Source organism: Ambystoma mexicanum, chromosome 7q (assembly GCF_040938575.1).
Source record: "Ambystoma mexicanum isolate Mex_15411 chromosome 7q, UKY_AmexF1_1, whole genome shotgun sequence".
Classification (NCBI taxonomy): Eukaryota; Metazoa; Chordata; class Amphibia; order Caudata; family Ambystomatidae; genus Ambystoma; species Ambystoma mexicanum.
In genome coordinates this window covers 170,404,397-170,431,660 of record NC_090941.1, presented here as the reverse complement: position 1 = coordinate 170,431,660, position 27,264 = coordinate 170,404,397, and the positions used below count along the sequence as shown (strand labels likewise).

At 49.0% G+C, this 27,264-nt stretch overlaps 1 protein-coding gene across 9 annotated transcripts in view; it reads right to left on the bottom strand.

Moving 5' to 3' along the window:
• The window catches only part of DOCK9 (dedicator of cytokinesis 9), a 2,709,375-nt gene that overhangs the window by 1,052,709 nt on the left and 1,629,402 nt on the right, over window positions 1-27,264 (bottom strand). For all 9 annotated transcript variants that reach the window (XM_069639825.1, XM_069639823.1, XM_069639827.1 and 6 more), the window contains exon 26: window positions 9,321-9,446. In XM_069639825.1, the coding sequence (XP_069495926.1) occupies window positions 9,321-9,446 (126 nt within the window). The remainder of the gene's footprint in view (window positions 1-9,320; window positions 9,447-27,264) is intronic.

Below are 27,264 nucleotides of genomic sequence, written 5' to 3'. Positions count from 1 at the left end.
TGGTAAGGTACGGGATAAGAAGAGGGTAGATTTTGGGGATGAGAACAGAGGGGAGAGGGTCAGAGGGGGCGGATGTGGGGTGGGCTTTGGTAAGAAGGGAGGAGACATCCGAAGCAGAAACAGATGAGAAGACAGACATAGTGGAAGAGGGAGGAGAGGAGGGAGGAGAAGAGAGGGAGCTAGAGGGTGAGTTAATTTTTTGGCGGAGTGAGATGATTTTGGAGGAAAAGAAGTTAGCAAAGTCAGAGGGAGAAAGCGTGGAGTTGGATGAGGGATCGGGAGTAGGAGGAGAGAGAAGACGGGTAAGAGTTTGAAAAATTCGACAAGGATGAGAGGCTTGAGACTGGAGAAGGTTAGAGTAGTAAGAGGATTGGTGGTTGCAAGACAAGAGTTGTAAAGTGCGTGGTAAGAGAAGAGGTTTGATTAGAAAGCGAGGGAGTTTTGAGCCAGAGTCTCTCTAAATGCCTGAGAAGGCGTCGCATAGAGCGAAGATGGGAGGTAAGCCAAGGTTGAGAAGGTTTCCGAGTAGGGCGAAAGATGAGTCTCCGTCAGAGAAATGTTGTTCTCTAGTGCCCATAACCACAATCTCATTGCTTGTCTGCACAGAGGCAAGGATCCCACACCACCCCATTTGTTGAGTTAGTGGCATAGCTACGGTGTTGTTCGTCAGATCCATCCCAGTCTTGTCCTGTACCAAAGGAAGGAAGGCAACCAGGGCCAGCCTGGTCACTCTCAGATCTAGCAAACTGATGTGTTCCCGTCATTCTGACTGAGACCATAGCTCACTCACCGTTGGTTCTTCTAGGTGATCGACCAGGCCTTTCAGTGACTAGCGTCAGGTGGGGCCAGTTGAAACAATGCCCCTTTCATTAATTTGTCTCCCTCGGACCACCATTGCAGGACTCTGTATACTTTTGCTGAGACGTAAAGAAGATCTGTAGTTCTGTCCCATAAACAGACTACTGACAACTGAGAAGCCACTTTAACAACCTCAAGCACAGCCTTGCATCCGGCACTTCAAGAATGCAAGAGGCCATAATACCCAGCAGGCACAGGAAGGCTGAGTCACGAACCTTCCCCTGTGATTGGACGGTATGGACCATCTTCAAGACGTTCGCCACTCGATCCTCATGCGGGAGGGCTCAGGTGATAGTCCGAGATTGCTCCAATAAAAAGGAGGGACTGGGACAGCGAAACCAGAGACTTACTGGAGTTCAGGGAAAAGCCCAAGCTGTGCAACAGGTGCCTGTTGAGCCAAGTGTGCTAATGCATGGTCCAGGGAGCGAGCTCAGACAAGCCAGTCATCCTTATAGGGAAAGACCTGAATGCTTTTTATGCAGAGGTGAGACGCAACCACTGCCAGCAGCTTGGTGAAGACACTGGGTGCTAAAGATGGACTGAATGGCAGGCCCTTGAATTGGTAGTGGTAATGCCCCAGTGTGAAACTCAGGTACTTCACGTGCTTTCATTAGATGGGCACATGGAAGTAGGTATCCTGTAGATCTAGCCAGATTGGCCAGTCCTGCAGGTCAAGGGCTTGAAGGATCTAAGCCGAGGTAAACATCTTGAACTTGTACTTGAACAGGTATAGGTCCCAGGAGCCACAAATCTAGAATGGGACGTAAGCCCCCACCCTTCTTCAGCACTGGAAAATAGGTTGAGTACCAACACATTCCTCGTTCTGAGTGGGGCACCAGATCTATGGGCCAGGTGTCGGACATGGTAAGATCCCACCAAACCGGGAAATCCTGCCTCTGCACAGGGGATGAGAGGTGCAAGCCTTTTGCCCTGAACCCTAGCTGGACGGCGCTGCATCCGTTCGTTAGACCAAACTTTTACTAAATGCCCCTGTACCTGAGAACTGCCTGCATTGGTTTGTTTTCCTTGTATGTTTTTATGAGTAAAACCTAATCAAATATTTTATCTAAAATATATATATTTTTAAACTTGATTAAAGAACTTGGGTACGGTACTCTTTCAGAAGGCAACGTTCACCAGCATCAAAAAAAGCAGCCAATTCTGCATATTAATTTCCTCACAACTCTTTTCTAAACAGGAACTCGAATTCTGAAGAAAGGGCAAGAAATGTGAATGCAGACTCGTTCAATTTTGAGTGTGACAAGATGATTTCCTTTCCCTTCTTCCTTGGTTTTAGCACATATAGCTACAGAAACAAAAGACCCGAAAAGACTATCACTAATGCAAACCTGTATATTATCATGCATGTTTGAAAGGACTCTCCCACAAAACAAAACCACACGATGGCTTGCAGACCCTGCTAATGTTATTTTGAAGGAATCCTTCTATATCACTGGTTGAAACCTGTTTCCTTAGCAGGGTTGTTGTGCAGGCTTTCGTGCTGGTAATGAAAAGGGTGTTGGTTCTGTCATTGTGACCATCTCTGTATGTTCAACTGACTCAGTTTCTAGGAAATTCGAAACCTAAGAGTGTCCTCCAGAAGTCAATGTAATGTTTGTTTTGTGAGTGAATTCCCTGAAAATCCCAGATGTTGAGTATTATCTCAAAGATGTTTTTCTTTTTGTATTCCTCTTTCTCCAGTTGCTGCCAATACTTCAAAATAGCTTGGAACGCATTTAATAATCCTCTGAAGTCTACATCATATTGGCTACTGAAAAAATTGCAAAATCCTTTCACTCCAGAGAAGACCCAGTCTTGTAAAAGGCCATCAGATAAGCTCCCACAACAGCAATGTAATCCCAGAAGCAAATCAATGGCAGGTCCCTCAAAGTTAGAATAATGACTTTTGCTTCTGGAATGAAAGGTCATTTTCACTGTAGGGCAAAAAAAATTGAAATGTTTTCGAACATTCCTCAAATCCTTTGAGCATTGGAAAATGCATTTTTATTGGACCCTCAATGTTCGACTGTCTAATAGGGCTATTAATTGTAGAAATGTACACAATTCTACTTGGCATTTGCATTGCGTACATCTCCCATTAAAACAACCTTGTGGCCAGGGTCGGACTGGGACATAAAATCTGTACAGGCACCAATTAAAAAGTGGCCCACAATCACACATTACAATTAATTTCTTTTCAGAACAGACAGGTACAACAAAGGGTGTATTTTTGGCCAACTAAGTTGCCAATATACTTGAAAGCATATTTTCTTAGTAAACTATTGAAGTAATTTATGAAATTGAGCCACTCTGGACAGAAAACAGGCCCATCCTGCCCCCCAAAAACGGGTCCATTCTGCCCCCAAAGAACTGGCCATACTAGAATCATGGGCGGGCACTTTGGGATTTGTCCTACTGTGCTATAGACCGATCCAAGCCTGCTAGTGGCACGGAATATATTATTTTGTGATGGCTAAACTCCTTAGTTGTGCTGGCCTGTCATGCTGTAGATATTCAGGTAGGTGATGGGATGGGCCACGCTGGGGATCAGAGACCTTACTGCCCTTCTCCTTGAAGTCCTTATCTGATGAAGCCATATGTCTAAGTCTGTACAGGTTCCTGTCTGGTGGTTTCTGATATTGGGCTAGGGTACCTGTAGGGACCTTCAGCTCCTCAAATGATAGTGATGTGTGTCTGTGCGGTTGGAGGGAGTTCTTGGCAGGGAGAGGGGTCAAATTTGGGCTAGTAAACTGTAGCGCTAATGCGCAATACAATAAGTGACACTTATTGTGGCACAGAAATCACTCAGGGTCATAGAGACAGTTCAAGGGTTTTTATTCTTTTCTTTTGGGGCCTTGGGCGTCCCTCTCTCATCTTGTGACCTAATGCAATCATGCGTAACTCCTGGTTAGTGCTACCGAATGTTGACCCCTAGGATGACTCCCTAAATCCCAGCTATCTAAAGCTCCCTCTGGGATTTCCTAACAGTTCCTACTCTCTCCAAAAGTTAGTGTTCTGAAGGGAACACTTACTCTGGTTGGAGTAGGGCTATATCTGCAGATCGACCCTCAACTCTCCCTCTCTACTCCGATCACTTCCCAATCACACTTCCCTCCTTTCTGACATCACCTCGATGTTTCACTCCACCTAACCTTGCCTCCACCCTTTGAATGTTACCTTTTCTCCCCCTCCAAATGACTATTGCTCTTCTCCTCCACTACTCCCTCCTCCAGACTACCACTCCCCTCAACCAGAATATTACTCTTCCCCTGCCACTGCTACTCCCTGCCCACCAACTACTGAAACACCCCCATGTCATTCTGTACCACTCAGTTCACATTCACTCCTTCCACTATCCACACTACTCACTCGCCACACAAACACGGACACTCACCCTACAGAACCACTTCCACCCCTAAGCCAATAACTCACCTACTCCATGCATCTCCTTCACAAGTAGACACTGCAGCCTTCCTCCAGCTGGTCTCTTGGTTGTCCGCAAACTCCACCCTCTGACCTAACCTTAAACACTTCCATCTTCTGGACCTTCACTTAAATGCTCTTTCCTGTCAGAATGGATGACTCTCCATGGCCAATCTGGGCCAGTGTCTGTGCAGCGAAACGTTGTCAAAAGGGGGCTAAGCCCCACCCACTTTCCCCACACCGCCTTGCCGCATTCTGCATTCGGTGGCCTGGGAAGACCAATATTCGTGTCTGTGTTACGGGTCCTGCTTCATGGAACCGTCCTGTAAGTTTTATTAGGGAGAGTGAGTCTTGCTCCCTTTTCAATCCGTGGTGGTCTAGGGGGACGTTTGGATGCAGCGTGAGCTTGACTTGTAACATGGCCGCACATAGTCTCCAGGGTTTCTGCGTTTCAGAGCTGGGGTTCTCCCCATTGTAAAGCGCTGCAATCCAAGGTGCTAGTTTTCCTGTGCGGCGCTCTCTATTGCCACCTCTGGACTCTGTCGTCTTTGTTGCCGGATTCACTGTGGGGCTCTCCTCGCTCTGTCCGACCTCTGTAGCTGTCGTCTGATAGCCATTCAGATCTTCCATGGGAGACCTCGCTAGTTTCTGAGACTTGAGGCAAGGCTAGAGATAGGGGTCTGCAAACAAGCATTTTGGCGCAGGGGGCAGGAATTGTGACTCATGAATGGGTCTGCCCTCCGTCCTACTCTTCCAACCCCCTGGGAAAGGAGATTCCCACCCCCATTCGACAAAGCCAGGTGACTGGCATTGTCACAAACCGAGTAAGATATTGCAGAAAGTCAGCCAATTGTTGCAAGTATGTATCATTTGCAAATGGCCATTAACATAACATAGCATGCTGCATAGCATAACAGATGGGCATACTTTGAGGACTGTCCCTTTTTAGTACCTGCCAGAGTAACAGTGCATGTGTTGTGATGTGTGGTGCACTTGGCTATGTCAGTTGCCCGGAGAAAGTGTCTCTGGCCACATTCTATAACCATAGCATATGTGGCTCAGTGGTTTTGTATTTGGAATATCTACAAGGTCAATGAGCAGTCAGAAGGGAGTCATGGGCCATTTGACTACAATTTGCATGATCAGGGTTTTACCCGGCATAGTGAATTAATACGTTAAAATGGCTAAATATAGCCTAATAAGGCATAACAAGGTACATCAACCCATAAAAAGGGCTCCTCGCCACACCATTACCAGTTACCATACAGTCAGCTTCCATTTTCACTTTGATAACCTCACAATCACTCACAGATTCACTGTAGACATTGTGCAATAACGATCAGGGAATGACAAATTAGGTGAATGGGCTTCTTGGGTGAATTGGGTTTTGGGAGGCAAGCACATTTGTGTTTGAGAGAAAGTGCTGCTGTGATATGACAACTAAACGCAGTTATTCTAGCTGTCTTGGTGCATTGGTTGGAATGCTGAGAGCAGTCCAAGGCATTACCCTAATTTGACTATGATGTCCAGTACAATGGAACTGCACACACTACCGACCAGAGGCCACATTTGCACAGATTCTGGGCCCATTGGGGCATTCTGGGCCCTTTGCCCATCAGGTAGAGAATGACATTTGTACAGCATTCAATTGGGGCTGTGGCAAAAGTCCCTTATTCCAGAATCCAACCCAGTGTTTTCAACAGGCCTGATGGACATAGACTATCCCCTCTGTGGAAAAACACACTCCAGTCAAACGGTGCATAGCCATAGTCATACATGAAAGAAGCCCTGCCTCTTTCCAGGGTGCCATCTCCCACCTGGTTTTGAGGATGTTCCATGATTTTTATTCTGCAAGATTGCACTGGTGAAGAGACATCTATACCTTATACCCACAGCCAGGAATGTCAAACAGGAACTCAGTACTCTGTGAATGACCGTCAGAAAGGGGCAGAGGCAAGAATTCCTGCCACAGATATGACATGGGAAATGCCATCCCACTGCCATCTCACATTTGCCAATTCTTCAGCCACTTACTAGTAACATATCAATGTTATCTTGCAAATGGGAACATGGCTTTGGAGAGCTACAGACCAAACCTTATGAAATGTGAAGTTTACCCATGGCTTCAGTCAAGAGCGCAGGCAGTCCCTGGAAAAGAGTTCCTGTTTCTGGTCCCAGTACACTGCCTAATCCATGCAGGTGGTTCTACATGGAAATGTAGATGAAATACAGAGGATGGTGAACTGTTCCACACCCTAGAATTGACGCTACAGTCGCAGTAATGTAAAGAGAATAGACTGTAGGGGAGGCAGACATCCAAAGATCACCAAAGCCATCTAGAATATCAGAGAAGATAATCCCAATGTCCAAGTGAAAGAGTCTTGTCAGCAACAAACTCTCCTATACGCAAGGCGCTATGTTTGGGCTAAGACTCTGGATGTGATCTGATGGCTTATCCCCAGTACAGGCTATGAACTGTCACTGGGGGGGGGGGGGGGGACTATTTGAGCAAGGAAGATCATCCTCCTTGTGCATAACACACAAGCGTGTATTACAAAGGGCTTACGTTCCTTTTTCAATTAGAAAAAACTTGAAAGGCCTGTCAGGTCACTCTTATACAAAAAACGAGAATAAAAATCAAGCTCACCTTTTGTGCACATAGCCAGCGAAAGAAGGGGCTTTGTTAAGGAAGAAAAACGAGATAGGTGTTTGTATATGGTGACAACATGGACAGCATTGTAACATCCAGATCACATTCACCTACACATTTATTCATAGGTTCCTGTTTCTATTGGCCGCGCAAGTTGCCACCCTCATGTTGCAGATTGGAAGCATTTCATACAAAAGGACCTGACCTAGATCCGAGTTCTAACGTTATGTTGTGTAAAATAAAAGAAAGGGAGAGGGTGTCAGTGGTGATGAAATAAGACAAGGAATACAACTAGAGGTAAATTGTGAAAGATTAAGGAAAGTCAACTTGTGATGATGTGCTTTATTCTATTCTCGAAGATTTGTCTGCAGGGTGGATCGCTGACTGTGTGCGCTGACTATTATTTCTAGATTAGCCAGTCTCTGAAAATGTCTTAATTAGACTTGGAAATCTTCCTCTATGGGGATTGTTACCGTTTTCAGTTTAAATAGGGGTTTCACTTGGTACTATAACACAATTGGGATCACAGATCTGGCATCAAGTAGACACCTGATTTTAGTATATGGAGCACTTCCTAAATTTGTAAAACATTAATAGTTAAGAATTGTAATCAATTAGTATTGACTTTAAGGGAAAGTGTGCAGTCCGATTAAGGAATCCCTGACCACGTTTGATCTGAAATCAGAAAACTCATGCACTCTACAGTAAATACTCAACAGCACTGCTATTCGGCATAAAGCAATCAGTAATCTAGAGTCCTAGAAATCAGCAACAAAATAAGACCACCTCTAAGTGTACCAATTACCCCTTCTATTGTAACACCAATACTCAAATTTCAGATACACATATAACCACAGCCGTCACCCAATTTTAAGTGTGGTTTGTGAATTGGACTTTTTTTGTGAAATTCTACTAATTTGCAGGCCACCACTTAAACATGTTGCACAAGTTTGTAATAATCCCCTGGATATCGTAAACCCTACCTTGTCAAAGGAAGGGTATTTTTGACTAAGGTGACATCTTCCTGAGGCATCTTAACTCCCAAATGCTGACACACTTCTGTAATGTAAAGGTGGAGTCTAGAACCTGCTGCTAACCCTCCTCCCCTACCCCCATTGTGTTGGGAAATTACTGACCATTACAAGCCTTTATCGACTTTGGGCACCCTGCAATAAAAATCTCAGTCACTTGCCACATCAAAACATGCTCCCAGAAATCATCAAAAACACCAAGGAAGGGACGTATAGGTTTCGAAGGCCAATTTATGCCAATGAAAAATAGTCTAAGAAACAACAGTATTGCACAGAAAGAGCATGGATTGGTGAAAGAAGTAGTGCAAAGCAGGCTGTGGCACAGCAAACAATTGTTGCCAAAGCAGCCAAGAGCTGAGGAGTTCCTCAATGAGAAGGTAATGTTCAAGCATGTGTGTGCAGCTCATGGAAACGACTTTAAAAAGGGGAGAAATACTAGCATTTGTACAAAAACAAGCGGTAAAATCAGGATTGGTTCTCTCAATCGATCCAAACACAACCCTCAACAAAAAACCTCAAGACTCTACCATTGGCTGGCCACTTTATAAACTTACAATGTATTCCTCTTCAGGAATACAACAGAACTCTATACAAAGTACATCTGCATGTGTTTTTATCAAACAAAAAGTTTGCAGATAAAGGCCTTCTCATTCTGGGCTAAAGTATTCCAGCACATCCATTTTGTCGCCTTTCTACCTTGACCACAACTCTTGTGTCTGCCCAAGGGTTTTTGTAAATTAAAGAAATATACATTGTGGTCTATGGTAAGATTGTGCCCATCAGTTCTGTGAGAAATAATTCACAATCCAAATTTCTTGAGTTAGAATTTAATCTTTTGAATTCAGTCTAAATCTCAGACCTCTATACCAGTTTCCTCACCCGTGTAGAGGTGTGAGATGTAGATTGAATTTAAAAGGTCAAAGACTGTCTAACTCAAGACATTTGGATTGTGAATTATTTATCATACATTTGAATGTGGTTGGGGATGCTGCTCCTTTAAATGACAAGCACAGCTTCACTACATTTTAAACTATTTCCGTACAGTCAAGTGTTTGCAATCATTGCTTGTATCACACTAGCACCAAAATCAATTGAGAAACTACATTTTGTAATTCTCTTCGTAGAAAAATATGTCTTTGATGTGCATGCACAGAATAAAATCTGTTAGCTCATAAGAGGCTTGGTCCACCGAGTTTACAAGGTGGAGCTCGAGGAGAGAGGGACAGAATAATTACCATATTATGCCATGTACGTTTTGTAATTGTTCAAATTTGTAATTGTTAACTGTGTAAGCCCTTGGTCTAAGCGCTTGTTTCCCTGTGATGAAAATCTTACGAGACAAAAGTAGAAGCACATACCTTTAAAAGCTTGTTACTCGTCAGGAAGTCAGCCGAGGGTTTAAGAATGGTGGTCATGGCCTTGGTCAGTTCTTCATGTACGGTTTTGCATTCCAAAGCAATGTATGGCTCAGCTTTATACACATACTTGGGAAGATAAAAGGGAAATAATTCATTAGCATGCAAACACGATATTTCTTTCAATATTTGTGGAATTAAGCTACACTTAAAAATGAAAGAATGAGAAATCCAACTTCCCTAGGTAACAAACCCCTGACCCAATTTACTAAGTACTTAAGATGGAAACTTCTTGACAATCAGCTATCTTTGCAAAGTCCTAAGCAATTCAATTGCCCCTGGAAAATAGTAATGTAGCTGCTACCAAACATGTAACAAAATGTCGCTCATCTGCAGTAACTCTGGCTTTCAGTCGATACACTTCTCACAGAAGTAACAAATAATATCTAAATAAATGTTTTAGAACCTTGCAGTGGTTTGTGGTGGTATTGAAAATAAACATCTGAGGCTAAAAGACACCACAAAGTTTTGCTGGCCAATCTTGTATCCGACACCCTGAGCTTGGCCTAGCGAGTAGATTATGAACATCTGGCCATCCACAAACAGCATCTTCCCTATACCATCCACCATCCATCCAGACAGACAGAACACATTTTTCTTGTGCAACTATGGATAGCCAACACTTTGTGGCAAATGCAAATTTCCAGTTTCTGAATTTCAAACCTCTGAAAATGGTCCTTCCTCAGCAAAGGCACCATCAATGCTGTTTTTTGCATCACAGCAAACATGATCTATGGCTGCAGTCGTAGTTAAACAACGACCTATCTATTGTTTGCTCATTTTCAAAATATCCATCACTCATAGAGCAAGTTTCTAAAACGCAGCAGCAGTGGAGCAATCAGGGAATCTCATCTTTAACAGTGCCTGGACGAAGATGTTAGGAAATTAAGCAATAATACAGCTTTCTGATGGCCATTACTAGTGGCAACAGCCTTTGGCCGAAGATAACCATTGGTAAGGATCTAAGGAGCAAGATATTGTTATTTTATTTAGGTGATTAGGTTTCTATCAAAACTTGTACACTTCAATAAATAAAATTAAATACATTTAGAGTGAAATAACATTCTTATTACTCCATTTATAAGTACTATGGGGCACTGTTCCTATGTCAAAAAATCACTCGCTCCAGCAATAAAGGACCCAGCAAGCAGTTGGCTCAAAAAAAGAAGTAATGGGTCACGGTTTATAGTGATAATGTCAAATTACAAAATGTCGAAAGTCAAAATGTCCAAAAAAAAGTCCGAATTTTTTTTTTTCCGAATGTCCTTTTTTTATTTTCTGTTCGAAATGGGGGGGTTCCCCCCAACCCCCTCCCCCTTTTTAAACCCTTTTTTTTAAACGCACGAAAGCAAAAAAAACATGTAAAATAAAAAATGACATTCAGAGAAAAAAAATTTCGCCTATGTTTTTTCAACATTTTTGTCATTCGACTTTTTGCAGTTGACATTATAACTGCACACCATCGGCCACCATGAAAATGGAACACCCAGCTTCCAAGCAGAGCTGCCCATTGCTCCACTTCATGGCTTGTGGTTGGCAGAGGCAGCTCTGGCGGAGTGCTGCAAAAAGAGTACAGTGTCCTGCAGCCGCTTGGCAAGGATGAGGGAGTAGTGGGAAAAAAGCCTGGGGTAGGTAAGTTGGTGTTAGGGGATTGGGGCAAGTGGTGGAAGGGAACTAAGAGGCAGATAAAAAAGAGTTGGGACAAGTCCAACAGCACAGCCTGATGGCCGCGGCAGCCAGCAGCATGATACAAAGGGTTTGATCTGTAAAGTGTCATTTGCACAGCAGCTGGTTGGCTGCCCAAAGTTTCGTGTGTGCTCATACATTAACAGAATTACTATTTAGAAGTTAGCATTTCCAATGGTCCAGGAACCTAGCACTTCTGGACTTTTAGATCTCCTTTTAGTGGAGTTTATGGCAATACCCTTAGTTAACACCCACATCAACGAGGAAACGAGCAGGTATCTCTCAAAGCTATCTGTAGTTTCAAACAATCCTAAATTTGAAACTGCATCTACGACATTTCTCCGGGATCCAAAATTATAATTCAGTCATTTGTGCAAACCCTAGACCGTAAAATGAATGCAAGGTCACCTAATTGCAGTCAAACAGCAATACAGGCGGAACACTGACGAAATGATTGCAATACTCTCAAACTGAATTTCGTAAAATTAGCTACAAATGATCAAGTTGGGAAATAAACACTCGCTATGCACACATCATAAAATCAGATTTAGTAACCCAGAGTTCAAATGTGTTCGCACGTCATGCAGCTTTTGTTTAATGCTTTTGTTGAACTCAAAACCTTCTAAGCAGTTGTTTGCACGAGAGAGAAACACTAGGTGCTAAAGTGTGTGGACCAAACATTGCAATTACCTAGTGCTTGGAGAGAAGACGGTTATGTGCTCGGCCCTTCCCTCTTCCCACAAAAGAAAGCACAAGAAAATAAAGCTTCACTGAACAGCAAAGGACTAAAGCAACTGACCGAGGTCTGTAACATGCCTTTTGAACGTTTTTAAGAGTGCAATATACAGATCTGAAACCGTGTTTTTAAACAAAACCATTTGTAATGCAAAACGTGACTGCTTGCGACCCTGTGTGGCGCCGCCCCGTGTGGGACGCGCACGCGGCGGCGTGATGTTGCACGTCGCCGCGTGCAAGTTAAATAAACGGGGCGTTCCCGGACGCGACAGAGCGTCCGGGGAGCCCGGACTAGACGGACGTGTGTAGTGTGTGGTCTGTCTGGTGTGGGGGGGCTCACGGGCACGCACGGGGGCCAGGACGCACCCCCAACAGTGGTGATGAGTGCAGACGGATGCCCGGGCCCGGCGGTGAAAGGCATTCCGAATTTTTTTTTCCATGACACGGAACGTTCGTGGATGTTTCGTTTCACGCCGTGGCTGCGAACCGTACACGCGGCTGGCGGCCATTTTGTTTATGAGGCCGTGGAGTTTCACCAGGCTCCGGTTTGGAGGGTGAAAGCAATCCAGGTCCAATTTTTGGATATTCTGATTGCAGGCAGCATAACCTGCATGTCCATGCCTGATTTGTGTATTTTACTCCAGTTTTGGGATTCAACATCGAGTGAAAGCTAGGGGAAGGACTAATATGGCTGGGCCGAATTAGTCCACTCCACCATCTCAGCTTAATTTTTGGGACATCCACACCACTGTGGCCTGCAACAAGGTGGAGTCACGGCTCTTCTTTGTTCCCTTCATCATCAGGACGCTGTGGCTTCTTCTTTGTCTCCTTCATCATCACGAGGTTGGCTGCTTCTCTTCTTCTCGTCTGGTGCATCGTCACAGATCCCCTAGTTTGGACTGCCATTGTGCCTGGAGAGGGGGAGAAGGTCTGTTGGTGTGGTGCTGAGGGGCAATTCAGTTGCAGCCCCCAGGACACAAGGTGGGGGTGCCTGTGCGCTCAGGCCCATGAGTGACTGATGATCAGGAGGGTGGTGACCAGGTGGCACAGCCTCAGCAGGCCCTACAGCCTCAAGTGCTTCCAGGACAGCAGCCAGCGCTACAACCTCAACAGGTTCTCCCCGGGGCACAGCTAGGTGCTCCTCAAGTACCTCCCGTCATGGCTCAGGCTAGAGCCCAGGCTGCCCAAGCTGCCCTGCAGCCCACCCCTGAATTCGATGCATCGGGCCCACCTTCAAGCATGGGGCCTCGGTGGAGGAGGTGGGTTGCTCGCCTGGACATGTACTTCAGAGCTGCTCAGGTGACAGACAATGACAACATGGTGGCCACAATGTTGTATTCGGCAGGGCCTGCGGTCCAGGAGATCTTCGAATCGCTCACCCCGGAGGACCAGTCTTATGATGCGGCCAAGGCAGTCCTGCTTGCTCACTTTCTGCCCCTTGCCAATGTGGACTACGAAAGGTTTGTCATGTTGTCGGCCAAGCAAAAGGACGATGAGACTCTGGATACCTTTTATGGCCGCCTGCGCCGCCTCTCCCAAGGATGTGCTTGGGGGGGACGCGGAGGACATGATGCGCACAATGCTGATTCAGGCATGCTCCTCTGGCAAACTCAGGAGGCAGGTCCTGAGAGAGCCAGGCCTCACCCTACCCCGCATATTGGAACTAGGCCGGTGTCATGAGGTGGCCGAGGCTCGCGCCAATAAGATGGAGGCGGGGTCACGCTCGATGAAGTCGGAGGAGGTGTGTGCGGTCTGGCGGGGTGGCAGAGGAACAAGACCACCTGGTGGAGGACCCCGGGACAGGGCAGGAAGATCAGGGGAGTCGTGCCAGAAATGTGGCTATGACCTCCCCCACCCGACAGAATGCCCGGCAGCGGGGAAGGTTTGTGGCCGGTGCGGCCTGCCGGACCACTTCTCAAGAGTGTGCAGAGCGGCTCTGCCGGTGCTGGTACCGAGGGGGCCGGCCCGGACGTGGACTCCGCGCCAGAGCCGACCACCAAATGTGGCCCAAGTAGACCAAGGTGAGGAGGAGGCCCAGCTGGATGAGGCAGAGGAAGACGAGGAAGAGAACATTTTCTTTGTTTCGAGCGTGGGGATCCTGAAAGGGAACAGTAGGAGGCAGCCAAGGTGTGTGGTGGAGGTGAACCACTCGCCGGTTCCGGTGCTGGTGGACACGGGGGCCTCAGTCAATGTCATGGTGAGGGGACACTACGATACCATGTGCCCGCCACCAGACTTGGCCACACCGAGAGCCTGCATATTTGCCTTTGGAGGGCTGGAGCCCATACCCCTGGATGGTGCATTTGTGGCGAAGGTGGAGCATGAGGGCTCGACGATCAAGGCTCGGTTCTATGTCACCCCGGTGAGCAACACGCTCCTGAGTTGTGCCGCTGCAGAGGCCCTGGGGATTGTCACTTTCGCGTACTCTGTGTACTTGGAGGACATCAATGACCTGCTGGACAAGTACACTGCCCTCTTCAACGGCATCGGGATGACTGGTGACCCGGTCAGGCTGCATATCGACAAGTCTGTACAACCCATTGCCCTAAAGCACCGGAGGGTGCCGTTTCATCTGAGGGAGCAGGTTGACAAAGAGCTAGACAACCTGGTGAATCTGGATATTATTGAGAAAGTCGAGGGCCCGACGCCGTGGGTATCTCCTATTGTTGTGGCAAGGAAACCGAAACAACCGGACTCTGTTCGTATTTGTGTGGACATGAGGCTGCCCAACAAGGCCATCAAGAGAGAGCGGCACCTCACCCCGACCATCGATGACATTATCGCTGAGGTGCAAGGAGCCCGATTCTTCTCCAAGCTAGATCTGTGAGCAGGATACCATCAGGTTGTCCTCCACCCTGAACCCCGGTACATAACCACGTTCACCACCCACCGGGGGCTGTACAGGTACAAGAGGTTGAGCTTTGGGGTGTCATCGGCTGCGGAAGTATTTCAAATCATCATACAGGGCGCCCTCGCTGATCTGGAGGGTGTCCTCAACATTAGCGATGACATTCTGGTATTTGCCAAGACGGAGGTGGACCATCTGAGGAGGCTGGCAAAGACCTTTGAGAGGCTGCAGTCGCTGGGCCTCACCCTTCACAGGGACAAGTGTGAATTCCTGCGCCCCTCCATTGAGTTCTTCGGGTTTGTGTTCAAGGAGGGGGGGGGGGTGTCACCAGATCCAAGGAAGGTCCAAGACATTAAGAAGGCGCAGCCCCCCGAGTCGGTGTCAGACGTGAGAAGCTTCCTCGGTATGGTGACCTACTGCGGGCGCTTCATCCAAAACCTGGCCTTGAGGTCCGAGCCGATCAGGGCGCTGACGAAGAAGGAGACAGTCTGGCATTGGGGCCCACTGGAGCAGTCGGCCTTTGAGGACAGAACACTAACAGCGGAAGACACCATGGCGTTCTTCGACCCGGCGCTGCCGTCGGAGATCATTGTGGACGCAAGTCCATTTGGCTTGGGGGCTGTTCTAGCTCAGGTGGACCGAGATGGGAGCGTTCGCCCAGTGGCGTATGCCAGCAAGGCGCTCTCGGACACAGAGCAAAGATACTCCCAAATTGAGCGGGAGGCCCTGGCGGTCCTCTGGGGATGCAGACATTTTCGACTCTATGTCTTGGGGCGCCCGGTGACCGTGGTCACTGACCACAAGCCCCTGCTCCCGATTCTGGCTGGGTCGTCCTCAAAGCCCCCGGCCAGGATTGAGAGATGGATGCTCGCCCTGCTCGAGTATGGTGTCACCCTGGTGTACCGGCCGGGGGCCAACAATGCAGCGGACTACCTCTCCTGACATCCCGGAGTGCGCGGGGGAGAGGAGTATGACACCTGTGCAGAGGAGGCCGATGATCATGTCCGAATGGTGGTGGAAGGGGCCACACCAAATGCGATGCCCCTGTCGGAGCTGGAGGCTGTAGCGGCAGTGGATGAGTGTTTTCAGATCCTAAAGAACTCGATGCAACACGGCTCCTGGAAATCCATCTTGGAGGCTCTGGCGGGGCGGACCCAGGAGGCCAGGACTGGACTCGAGCAGCTGTGGAAGGTGAAGGACGAGTTGTCCTTCTCAGAGTCGGGTTTGCTGCTCCGGGGTGATCGCATCGTGGTCCCCCAGTGCAAGGTACAGGAGGTGATCACTCTGGCCCACCAGGGACACCAGGGTGCCGCCAAGACCAAGGCGAGGCTGCGGCGGAAAGTCTGGTTCCCGGACTTGGAAAGAAGGGTGGATGAGTTTGTGGCGGCGTGTGTGTGGTGCCAGGCGGCCTCCCCCGTGCAGCGAGAGCCGACCATCGAGGCGATGCCCCGGGGGACTCGCCCGTGGGAGGTCGTCCATGCAGACTTTGGGTCCACGGCCGTGGGAACCCACTTCATCGCAATTGTTGATGAGTACTCCCGGTACCCGGAGGTGGAGTTCGTGGAGTCCGTGGCTTTTGAGCATGTGGTCGTAGCGGTGGAAAAGATATTTGCGGCCCATGGGTTCCCTGTGACTCTGTGTTCGGACAATGGGTCGCCATTTCAAAGTGAGCGGTTCTCTGAGTTCATGGAGAGCTGCGGAATCAAGCACAGGAAGATATCCCCGTTGTGGCCTTGTGCTAATGGAGACGCTGAAAGGCTGATGCGGACCCTGAATAAGACCTTCAGGATTGCTCAGGGACAAGGGCAGCCCCTCCAACTCGCCCTTTATCAATTCCTACGGGTGTACCGCACCACTCCACACGCCTCCACCGGGGTCGCCCCTGTGGAGGCCCTGTTTAAGCGATGCCCCCGGGGTCTACTGCCTGAGGTCCGGGAGAAGGAGCCCGGGGTGATCGACACTCAGCAGGTTGAGGCCGATAGGAGGACCAGGATTGACCAGGAGAACCTACGAAGGGGTCTTCGCCCCCAGGCGTTGGAACCAGGGGACGAGGTGCTCATTTGAAACAGACACCCCCATGGCAAACTCTTGCTCCCCTACGAACCAGAGCCACTGGACGTGGTGGCTGTGAAAGGGTAAATGGTGACAGCCTCAGATGGATGATCTGCTGTCACCCGAAACGTCAGCTTCTTCAAGAAGCTGGGGGACTCCCAAACTGAACCACCCCTGGACCCTGACATGGCGGAGGTGCCTGAGGACGTTGGAATCCCTGTGAGTGCCCAGAGCTCTCCAGTCCGGGGAGCTGTGACTGGTGGACTTCCCGTGCCGGAGGTAAGTGGGAGGTACCCCCAGAGGGCTGGGCGAGGGAAACCCGCTTATCTCAGCGAATACGTGTTGGGACATGTGGAGGAGCAACCGGAGTGAGGGGATCCGGGTGGCTGACATTAAGGGGGCATGGGCTCATTATGTTGATGTTATTTGAATGTGTGGTTTGCAGTGTTTAATAATAGCTATTGTGTTTCCTCCCGAAAAAGGAGGAGTGTGGTGCCGCCCCGTGTGGGACGCGCACGCGGCGGCGTGACGTTGCACGTCGCCGCGTGCAAGTTAAATAAACGGGGCGTTCCCGGACGCGACAGAGCGACCGGGGAGCCCGAACTAGACGGACGTGTGTAGTGTGTGGTCTTTCTGGTGTGGGGGGCTCACGGGCACGCACGGGGGCCAGGACCCACCCCCAACACCCTGAAAGCAGTGAAAATAAAGGATGGACGTGTCATTTCCCTACTGAAGTGAATTCTGCTCCTGAAATTGAAAAAAAATCCCGGGGAAAGACCCTGGAGAGTTATCCTCTCTTGCTCGAATTTCGTAAATATGTAACTGCCCATCTGCCCCTAAAACTGTTAAATGCTGTCGGGACTGCGGAGAGAAACTATAAACTAAATATTTTGACTGTCCCACCAATGAAGATGTAAAATAGTGCCTACAAATGAACGGCCATAAAACAAAAACCTGTGTTTCACTGCCACATGATTCCTGTACTTCAAAGAGTAACTGGCATGATCTCGTCAGGTCTACGTTTGAGATGTAGAATTGAAGTGTACGAAATGGTCGTTTAGCTGCATGGATTCTAGTAAAGAGAACATGCCAAAGAACCCTTATCTTGTGGGAAATTAATAAATGACTTGCTTTCAGTAATGTTATTTCTGAGGGATAAAATCTTCCTTTCATACCCACCTAATCTTTAACAAAGTACCAGGTACAAACTGCATCTACAAATCTTTTAACATTCAATAGGGGAAGTTAGATGACAACTCCATTACAAGCTCAAGCATGGCATTGCAAGTGCAGCCATTAAAGGATGTGAAGTCAATTATAGGTTACTCACCTTAGTGACTAATGTACTCCTAGTCCATAGTCCCCTTTCCTCCATACTGTATGGGCGTCCCTCGCTAGGGACGCCCATACAGTATGGCCCCCAAGCCAAATGGACTTCCCCTTTAAATTTAGAGGCGCGCAGGGGCGCCGCCCTGGGAAGCATGCGCTCCCCTGACTCCACCCTCCTGCGCCACTCCTCAGTCACTTTTGACGCATTGACAACATTACCATTACCTAATAACACTAGTTTCATTAAGGGGGAGGATGGTGGGACGTATGGAGGAAAGAGGACGATGGACTAGGAGTATGTTAGTCACTACGGTGAGTAACTTATATTCTGTTGTTCTGTATTAATTGGGGTAAGGGCCAGGATAAGTTATCTGCTCCTCCATGGGCCTCTGGCACTGCCTGCCTCCCCAGAGGCCCTGTGCAGTCTCACATGCTTCTCCTAAACTGCAGCCCGGCCAAGGTATTCTCTGTTAAAGTCTCTAGACCCACCTTCCAGTGTTCTGCATAGCACACTTGTCGGGGTTATTCCGCTGTGTCCCTCTTTCCGGTCCAGAGCCTCCCCCTGGAACTCAAGGTCACCTCACCGGCAGCTGCACTCGGGTCTTCAGGTCTCCTCTCAATTCCTGGCCGAACTGGAAGAGTGGGGCCTCAGGTCCCTCCTTTCTCTGGCTGACACCACTACCAGGCCATCAAGTACCCGTACCTCGCTCACTGCCAACGGGCCTATCCCTGCGGTTTCTCCACAATGCACTGGGGCACCTTCCTGAGGCACTCCTTTGAGCCAGGAACCTTACTCAAATGGCCAGCTACCCTCCTAGGCACCTCGCCTTGTCTTGGTGGACAGGATTAATGGCCGATTCAATGGGAGGCAGTGGGAGCTGAGCATTCAGGCAGCCATTTTGCCTGTGCTCCCTCCAAAATGAATTTTAAAAATTACATATTTCTTTAGAAAACTCTTTTTATTGAATTTTGCAACATAACAATCAGAAAGTAAGAAAGACATTCCGCCCTCCCTCCCTCCCTCCCTCTCCCACTCCCCTCCCCCCTCGGCAACTAGCTTAACTTTCTTGATTCACCCTCAACTCGGGCTGCAACTCAGTGTTCATTGTAGATCCAATAGTTTCAAACGTTGTGGGCACCACATCACCCTAAAGTCGTCCTTAAGCACATTCAGAACGTCCCCCCATTCCGCCGCAAAGGACTGTACCTTGTCATTCATGGCATAGGACGCCCATTCCAAAGCTATAATTTCCCAAGTCTTCCGGAGCCAGTCTTGACATCTAGGGACCTCAGGACCTTTCCATCTTTGCGCTAGTAACAACATCGCTGCCAAGGTCAAAATTGCTTTCGCTTTCTCCCTTCCTCCGGTTTCCCCTGCCCCCGAGGTGCCCCGAATGCCCAAGAGGATCTGGACTGGAGTTCCCACTTCCTCTTGACCAAAAGCTTGTTCCTGTGCCTCCCATATTTCTTCCCAAAATGCTCAAATCTTCGGGCACTTCCACCAAATATGCTCCGCAGTGCCCATCATCCCGCACCCCCTCCAGCACATCCCTGATATTGTAGGGTAGATCCTATGAAGCCAGGCAGGGGTGTAATGCCATCCAAATAATATCTTGTACCATGCCTCTTGTAATTGGGAAGCCCTGGCCAATTTAGGTATTCTCCTGCACAACCTTTCCCACTCTAGCCTGTCAATTTCTCGTCCAAGGACTCGTTCCCATTCCCGCATATAAGCCCATTGAGTTCCTGCATTTGCTGCATGTAATATTTTGTAAATGTTGGAGATAGGACCTTTTGATCCATCACTAGTGAGGAGGAACTTCTCAAATGGAGTTGGGTCTCGTGTGGCCGTCGTTCTGACCGCTGGGTGTAATACCCAGTGACGTATCTGCGCATATCGGAACCTTTCACCCTCCTGTATAGCGAATTCCCTCTTACAGTCGTTAAAGGATAACAATTCCCCATCCCGGAACATGTCACACAATTTCCTACAGCCTCCTTCCCACCATTTTGCAAAGGCCCCTCTCTCCAAACCCGGGGTGAAGTCCCCATTTCCGAAAATGGGGGTTAAAGTGGATGGGAATGTGGTGATTCCCCTAGGGCCTGACAGCTTGTCCCACGTATCAGCCATCAGTTTGGTAATACTGCTCTGGTAGAGATGGCTGGGTCTATGCGCCTTCGGGAGCCACAACACTTCAATTAGATTACGGTGCGCCACTGCCCTGTCCATCCTTACCCATAACTTATCTTGCGCACCTTCTCCTCCCTTCAACCACTCCCTTATGATGCGTAATTGTGCTTCTCCCTAATATCGCCGAAAATCCGGCAGTGCTAGGCCCCCCTCGTCCTTAGATGCCATCAAAAGTCTAACCCCTACCCTGGCTCTTTTCCCCTCCCAAATGAATTCCCTAGTCAGCTTTCCCAGCTCCATGAAGAGACTTGCCGGAACCAGCTGAGGGATCGCCTGAAAAAGATACAATAGCCGTGGGAGCGTGACCATCTTAACCGCGGCTATCCGTCCCAACCATGACACCCTCAGATATCTCCATCGCAGAAAGTCCCTCTTAATTGCCTTGAGGAGCGGGGGGAAGTTTGCTGCGTACCACCCAACTAAAGTCGCCGTGATTTTCACCCCCAGATAATGAATCCCTCCCGGGATCTACTGAAAGGAAGTGTTCTCCTTTAGGCTATCTCGATCAACTGCTCCTAGCATTAGGTTCAGAATTTCTGACTTGTTAGTATTAATTTTTAATCCCGAGGCTTCCCCAAAGGTCTCAAGCAGGGTCACGCTCGCCTGAAGTGACTCCCTTGGTGCTGACAGCATAAGCAGCATGTCATCTGCAAAAGCCGCAACTTTCTGTTGCCCCCCCCCCAAAAGGAATGCCCCGGATCTCTGAGGAGTCCCCGATTGCTTGCAATAAAGGCTCTAGATAGATCGCGTATAATATTGGGGAGAGCGGGCATCCCTGTTTTGTCCCCCGCTGCAAATGTATTCGTCTAGAGGCTGCCCCGTTCACCATCACTCTGATCGTAGGGGCTTGATAATTGGCCCTAACCATTGTCATAAACTCCCCTCAAATCCCATCCTTTCCATTACCCGAAACAGGAAAGTCCACTCCACGCGGTCAAAAGCCTTTTCCGCATCCAAAGCTAGCAAGATCGCAGGAGTGTTTGTTTTCTGGACTTTTTCAATTATATGGGCAACTCGCCTAATGTTATCTGCAGTTTGCCTTCCCCTAATGAACCCGGCCTGATCGGGGTGTATTAGATGTGGGAGAATGGAGTCAAGCCTATTCGCAAGAATCTTAGTGTAAACCTTGGCATTGATGTTAATCAAGGCAATGGGTCGGTAAGACGTTCTCTCCTCTGTGTTTTTGTTCGGTTTAAGGATGAGGGTAACCTTAGCCTCTTCCATGGACGGGCAATCTTACCAGATCGACGGAATGAGTTGAATAATGACGTCAATTGCGGGGCAAGCTGTGAAATGAATAACTTATAAAAAGCAGCAGTATAGCCGTCCGGGCCAGGGGCTTGATGTGCTGGGAGAGCTCTTATTGCATCCCTCACCTCCTTCTCCGAAATTTCCCGATTCAGTGCTTCCCTCGTTTCTTTACCGATTTCCCCCAAATGCACCCTTCGGAGGAACTGCTCTTGCAGCTCATTGCCAAGATGCAGCGAGGCATACAGGGATTCAAAATACTCCGCTAGAGCCTCCTGTAATTCCTCCTGCCTTGTGACTCGGGCTCCTGAGCCTGCTTTCAATGCTTTAATCGCATTTCTCGCCTTTTTGCCCCATAGTAGACGCGCCAAGAGAGCATCAGCTTTATTGGACTTAGCATAGTACTTTTGCCTGACGGCTAGTAGGGCTCCCTCTGCCTTTTTCATACGCAGGAGATTCAGCTGCCCCACTGCTTTCCTGTACTCCTGCATTGCTTTCCGAGAGGGGGTATCACCCACCGCCTGCCTAGCCGCTTCTACCTCCACCTCCAACTGCGCTTCCAGAGCCCGTACTTGCTTCACCCGGTGGGCCGATAAGGCAATAAGTTCCCCCCTAAGAGAGGCCTTGAACGCGTCCCACCTTATTCCCTCATCAGTATCTTCCTTTCTATTACGCTCGAAAAACCCCTCGATTTTCTCTTCGACACTCCCCGCATTTCCGGGTCCCTCAGTATGGCTCCTGGTAATTTCCAGCCCCACAATCCCTTTACCCTCTGACCCAGCCCCATCACCAGAGAGACCGTTTTGTGATCCGCTATCCCAATTGGACCGGTAAAGACCTCCCAGATGTTCCCCAATAAGCTAACCGACACCCATATGTAATCAATCCTAGATTGTGATCCATGGACGCCTGACAGGAAAGTGTAACCCTCCTCCTCCCCCTTCAATTCCCTCCAAACATCTCGTAACCCCATCCTGCCAATCCTTTCCTTCAACTCTGCCGACATTACTGCTCCTCCTCCTCCTCCTCCTCCTCCTCCTCCTCCTCCTTGGCTCCCAGCTCTGTCCTTCTCCCTATCCCAAGCGATATTATGGTCCCCCATTAAAACAATCTGACCCCAACTTTGATCCTCCAACACTTTCAGGAATCGTTGCAGAAATACCTCTTGACCGGAGTTGGGAGCGTACACTACGGCCAATGTATATGGGGCCTCCTGGAATTTCCCCCTGACCACTATATATCTCCCTTCCTTATCTCGAGTCACATCACAGAGACTCTGAAGTCCACCGTGTTCCTGATAGCCAAGGCCACCCCCTTTGTTTTACTTGGACCGGAGGCATGGAGAATCTGGTCGAAGCCACGCAATTTTAATCTACCTTGGTCTTTACGCTTCAGGTGTGTCTCCTGGAGCCCCATAAAGTCCAGCTTTTCTTTCCATGTAAAATGTTCTAGCTTTTTCCTTTTAAGAGGGGTGTTCAACCCCCTCACATTATGAGTTAGCCAATTGAAGCGTTACCCCTCAAAAGGAGTTACCGCTATGTGGGGGTGCCCCTCTGCCCACCGCTCCAACCAACTGCTAGCTACCGTCCTCCACTTCCCCCTGACCTCCCCCGAAGGTTAACACCTTCCCGCTCTCTCCCCATTCCTAATGCGGGCATCAACGCCCTTTCTGATTCCAACATGTTTGCTCCCCCTGCGACCCGCAAGCTTACATCCTCCTTATTGAGGCCCACCACCCCTGACATTACCAATTCAGTTTAGGGATTCGACATATTCTCGCAACTCGGTGAACTGGGCTTCCCTTTATTCTGCGGTCCGCCATGCCTTGATCCTCTTCGCCTTTTGTCGCCGACTGTCGTCCATTCCCATGGTCGGGGCCCAGGGCGGCCATTCACAGTTTTCTGGCTTGAACTAGAGAGGCCCAGGAGATTAGCCCCCTCCTGCAGAGAGGTAATCCGCCTCTGGGCTCCCTCCCATTCGAAAGTCAAGCCAAACGGAAAGGTCCATTTATATCGGATTGCCTTCTCATTGAGGACCTTCAGCAGTGGGCCCATAAGTTTCCATTTCAGGAGTGTACTGCTCGCCAAGTCCTGGAAGAAAGCAATCTGTTGTCCCTCAAACATTATGGGTTCTTTTGGTCTTTCTGCCCTAAATTAAGTACCGCCTCCTTCTGGGCGTATCTCGCAAACCCCGTCAACACATCACTCGGCCTTGCTGTCTGACCTTTGATCATTCGCCCGGTTCTATGCACCCAATCTAGCTCCACCGCCCCCGGGATGTCCTCTCCCAGGATATCAGCGAAGATGCCCTGAAGCACCGCCTTCAAAGTTTTGTCTGGTACTGATTCCGGCAGCAATTTCACTCTTATATTGATCCTGCGGGATCTGTTTTCCAAGTCCTCCATCTGAATCTCAAGATTTCTAGTGGCTACATCTAGCCTTTCTATAGCCTCACTGTTAGCTGAGGTATCGCTGCCCACCTCCTGAAGGCCTTTCTCCAGCGCATCCGTCCTCTCCCCTAACTAACGTATCTCCCGTTTCATTTCCCCAATAGCTTCATTCAGATCATTGCGCATCAGCTGGAATTGTTCCTGAAAGGTCTTCGCCAGATTTGCCTGCAGGGCGTGCAGCTCCCCTAGGAATTCCTGTCTGGGCATGGGTGCCAGGTCCTCTACATCCCCCTTGAATGGTTGCCTCTCCTGTCTTCCCTCGGGTGGCCCTGGAGCCCTCTTTCAAAGCCTGAGCCGGCCACATTGCCCGAATGGTGCCCAGAGTTTCTCCCGAAGCATGGGGCGCTTTCCCCCTTTTCCCCTTAACTTTCGTGGACATGCTGCTTACTTCTCTGCGGGAACGCTCCCAGACCAGTCGCCTTGCCCTAGCCCTCCTCAGCGCCCAGTGAAAATGAGCGAAATGCAGGTAATATTCACTCTCCCTGAGGGGCTGGAGCATTCGTCCCCCCAGCACACCCCGCAGTCTCTCCGGCTAGACCCCTGGTTGCCACTTCTCCAATGTCCCACTACGAGGGGTCAATTTAATTTCTGTCAATGCCCGGGGGAAAAGCTCCTACGGTGATCAAGGGCGCTTATGTCTCCTCTCTGGAATCTCCCCAGCCCGTGGGCTGGCCCGTTCCACCTTCCTCCTTGGGCCCCTCTGCTTCAAAAGATCCTCCAACAGCCTAAGCTGTAACCGCCAGCTGCGTGGCCGAAGTCCTGGGTCCCGCTGGAGCAGAGGGGTGTGAGCGTCAATCTCTGCAACCCCGTAGTTTTAAGTTACCACAGGGGGTGCCACGCTGTGATCAGGGGCCCCCCACCGACTCCCCTGCCCGCGTACCTTCCCACACTCCAGGCAGTGTGTCGCTCGACGCGCCCCACCAATCAGGAAGAACCTGCCGGGACCGGCTCCCCTTCCTCGTCGTGTCCGGCAGTTCGCCAAAAGCAGTTGGCCTCTCCCACTCCTATGGGGCTCCGCCATTTACAGCATCTAATCTGTTGTTGCAGGTCCACAGATGATTCAGGGAGACATATGCCAAACAGCAGGTGTGATGACAGGAAGACATAAGTGAGAAACATTTTCCCCTTGCAGCATCAGCACTGTCCACATCATTAGTGGCACCTCCCTTTGCACCATTAGCATCAACACAGGTATCACATCTATCGTTGTGACCTATAGCAGTGGATCCAGGGTAATCCTCTGCTGCATTTCCTGATGTGGAATTTGTACTACCTTGGAGTCCAGATACAGTGAAGATCAGTTGCCTGCAATGTTTCAACCCTATTATCATAGGTAGTGACATTTTTGGGCATCAGTGTAGGCATACCACAGCAGATTTTGAGTAGTTTTGTTTTTTGACTTAAGCTTTTAAAAAATCTTTTAGCTAACTGTTTTTCACATGTTTGGTTACCCCCATAATAACAAAACAGTTGCTCCATTTAGTTTTATGAAGTTAGCCTTTTAGCCTTTGTACCAGTTAACTCCTCATTGCTCCAAGCCAATGTTTCTTATAAGAACATGCTAAAAGTCTATTATGTTGGTATTCTCTTGTTTTTTCATAAACTAGTGCAATGTTTCATGATGTTTGATAGCCAAAAAAGGGAGGGTGACAGTTATAGTAAAGTAATCGACACTGACTATGCATGAACAACTTGAAAAAGTATAATTTACTTATTTTCATAAAAGTGTCTTTTTGCATAGTTTGTAATACGTTTGTGGTAATTAATGTGTTGCTATCTAATGACATTAATATGATTTAAAAAAGCTTAACTATGGCATCATTATTGATTAGCAAGTTTAAATGCATTCTTAGATCCCTGCTCAATGTACTCCCCTTTGCACTCTATTAGAAAGAAGATACTATTGTCAATCAGATTCAAGAAATGGTTATGTAATATAACATAAAACTAAGTAAAATTGAGAATTCTAAGATGGCCGTCGGGAGGAGAGCAGTGTAAAGGCTGCACTCTAATCCGTTCAGGAGTAATAATAAAGCAGCTACCGATAGCAACCTTGCCCAAGCAGGGAAACTGCCGAAAGAGGTGCAACACCGGAGCGGGTAAGCCGCGGTGCAGGCAGACGACCCGGGAGTGAAGTGACAAAGAAGGAGCGGCCCGGGGCCGTGCAGCCACGTGCTGAGCTGCGGGCCCGAAGCACCGGCGGCACCAGGGCTCGGCACCCCCCCACAGAGTGGAACAGCGATCGAAGGAGAGGAGCAGAGCGGTCCGCAGTCATTGTTCTAGCCGACCAGGTTTTGCCCCCCGGCAGCGCGGCGAGATGGGGGTAACGCCGGACGGCACAGTAAGGCCAGCTGATCAGAGGAGAGTCCAGGGAGAGAGTGGCTCTCCATTTTCACCTCAGCTGGCACCAAGTAATTAAGGAAAAACAAGAGCAGGAGGCAGCAACCCAACTCAGAGTCGGGGGAGAATGAAGAAAGTGAGAGGCAACGGGCGGCATCACAGCAGACAGCAAAGTGAAGCACCTTGCAGCAAATGGAGCAGGAGAGTGAGGAGGAGGCCCGAGAGACCAGCCTACAAGGAGTGTGTGGTTCCCACTCACCTGGGAGGCACCAGAAAGGAGTCCACACCAGGTGATAAGGCCCCAGCTGAAGAAGGGCCATGAGACCAGGGGCCTGGGAGAGCACTGGCAAGAAGGTAAAGCTGGAGCACCACAAGAGGAGTGGGGTGCTGAGGACACACCACAGGCAGGAGCGGTGCAGCAGAGGAGGGTATCTGGGCCCCCCTCCCAACTGCTGGCATAGGGCTGTGGCCCCAGGAAGCCCCGGAAGAGTGTGAGGTGGGGGACGCCAAGGGGTTAACTCCAGCTGCCCTACAGGTACCCAAACAGTGGTCAGCGCCAAGAGCCTCAGGTGGACGAGGAGCAGCAAGAGGAGACTGATGAGGGCAGAACTGTTTCAGTAATTGCAGGAAGTGAAGGGGGACATAACAAGCTTGGAGGAGCAGACAGACGCAGCAGAGAACACCATTCAAGAACTGGTAGAGGATACCCGGAAGATACATGAGTTGGTGGAGCAGTTAGCAACAGTTACGCAAAATCTAGGGCTCGAAAGCGAAGATTTGGAGAACAGATCAAGAAAATCCAACATTATAATAAAAGAGTTGGCAGAGACGGTGGGCGACCGAGACCTGCGGGAGATGGCACAACATGTTATTTGCAAACCTGCTTTAAGTGGAGAGCTGACCCGGGATACAATTGGACCGCATCCACAGAGTGGGCCCATGAAGAGGAGAACAGGCGGCAAAACCAAGAGATGTTGTAGTGCCCTGCATCAATATGGCCAAAGGGAGA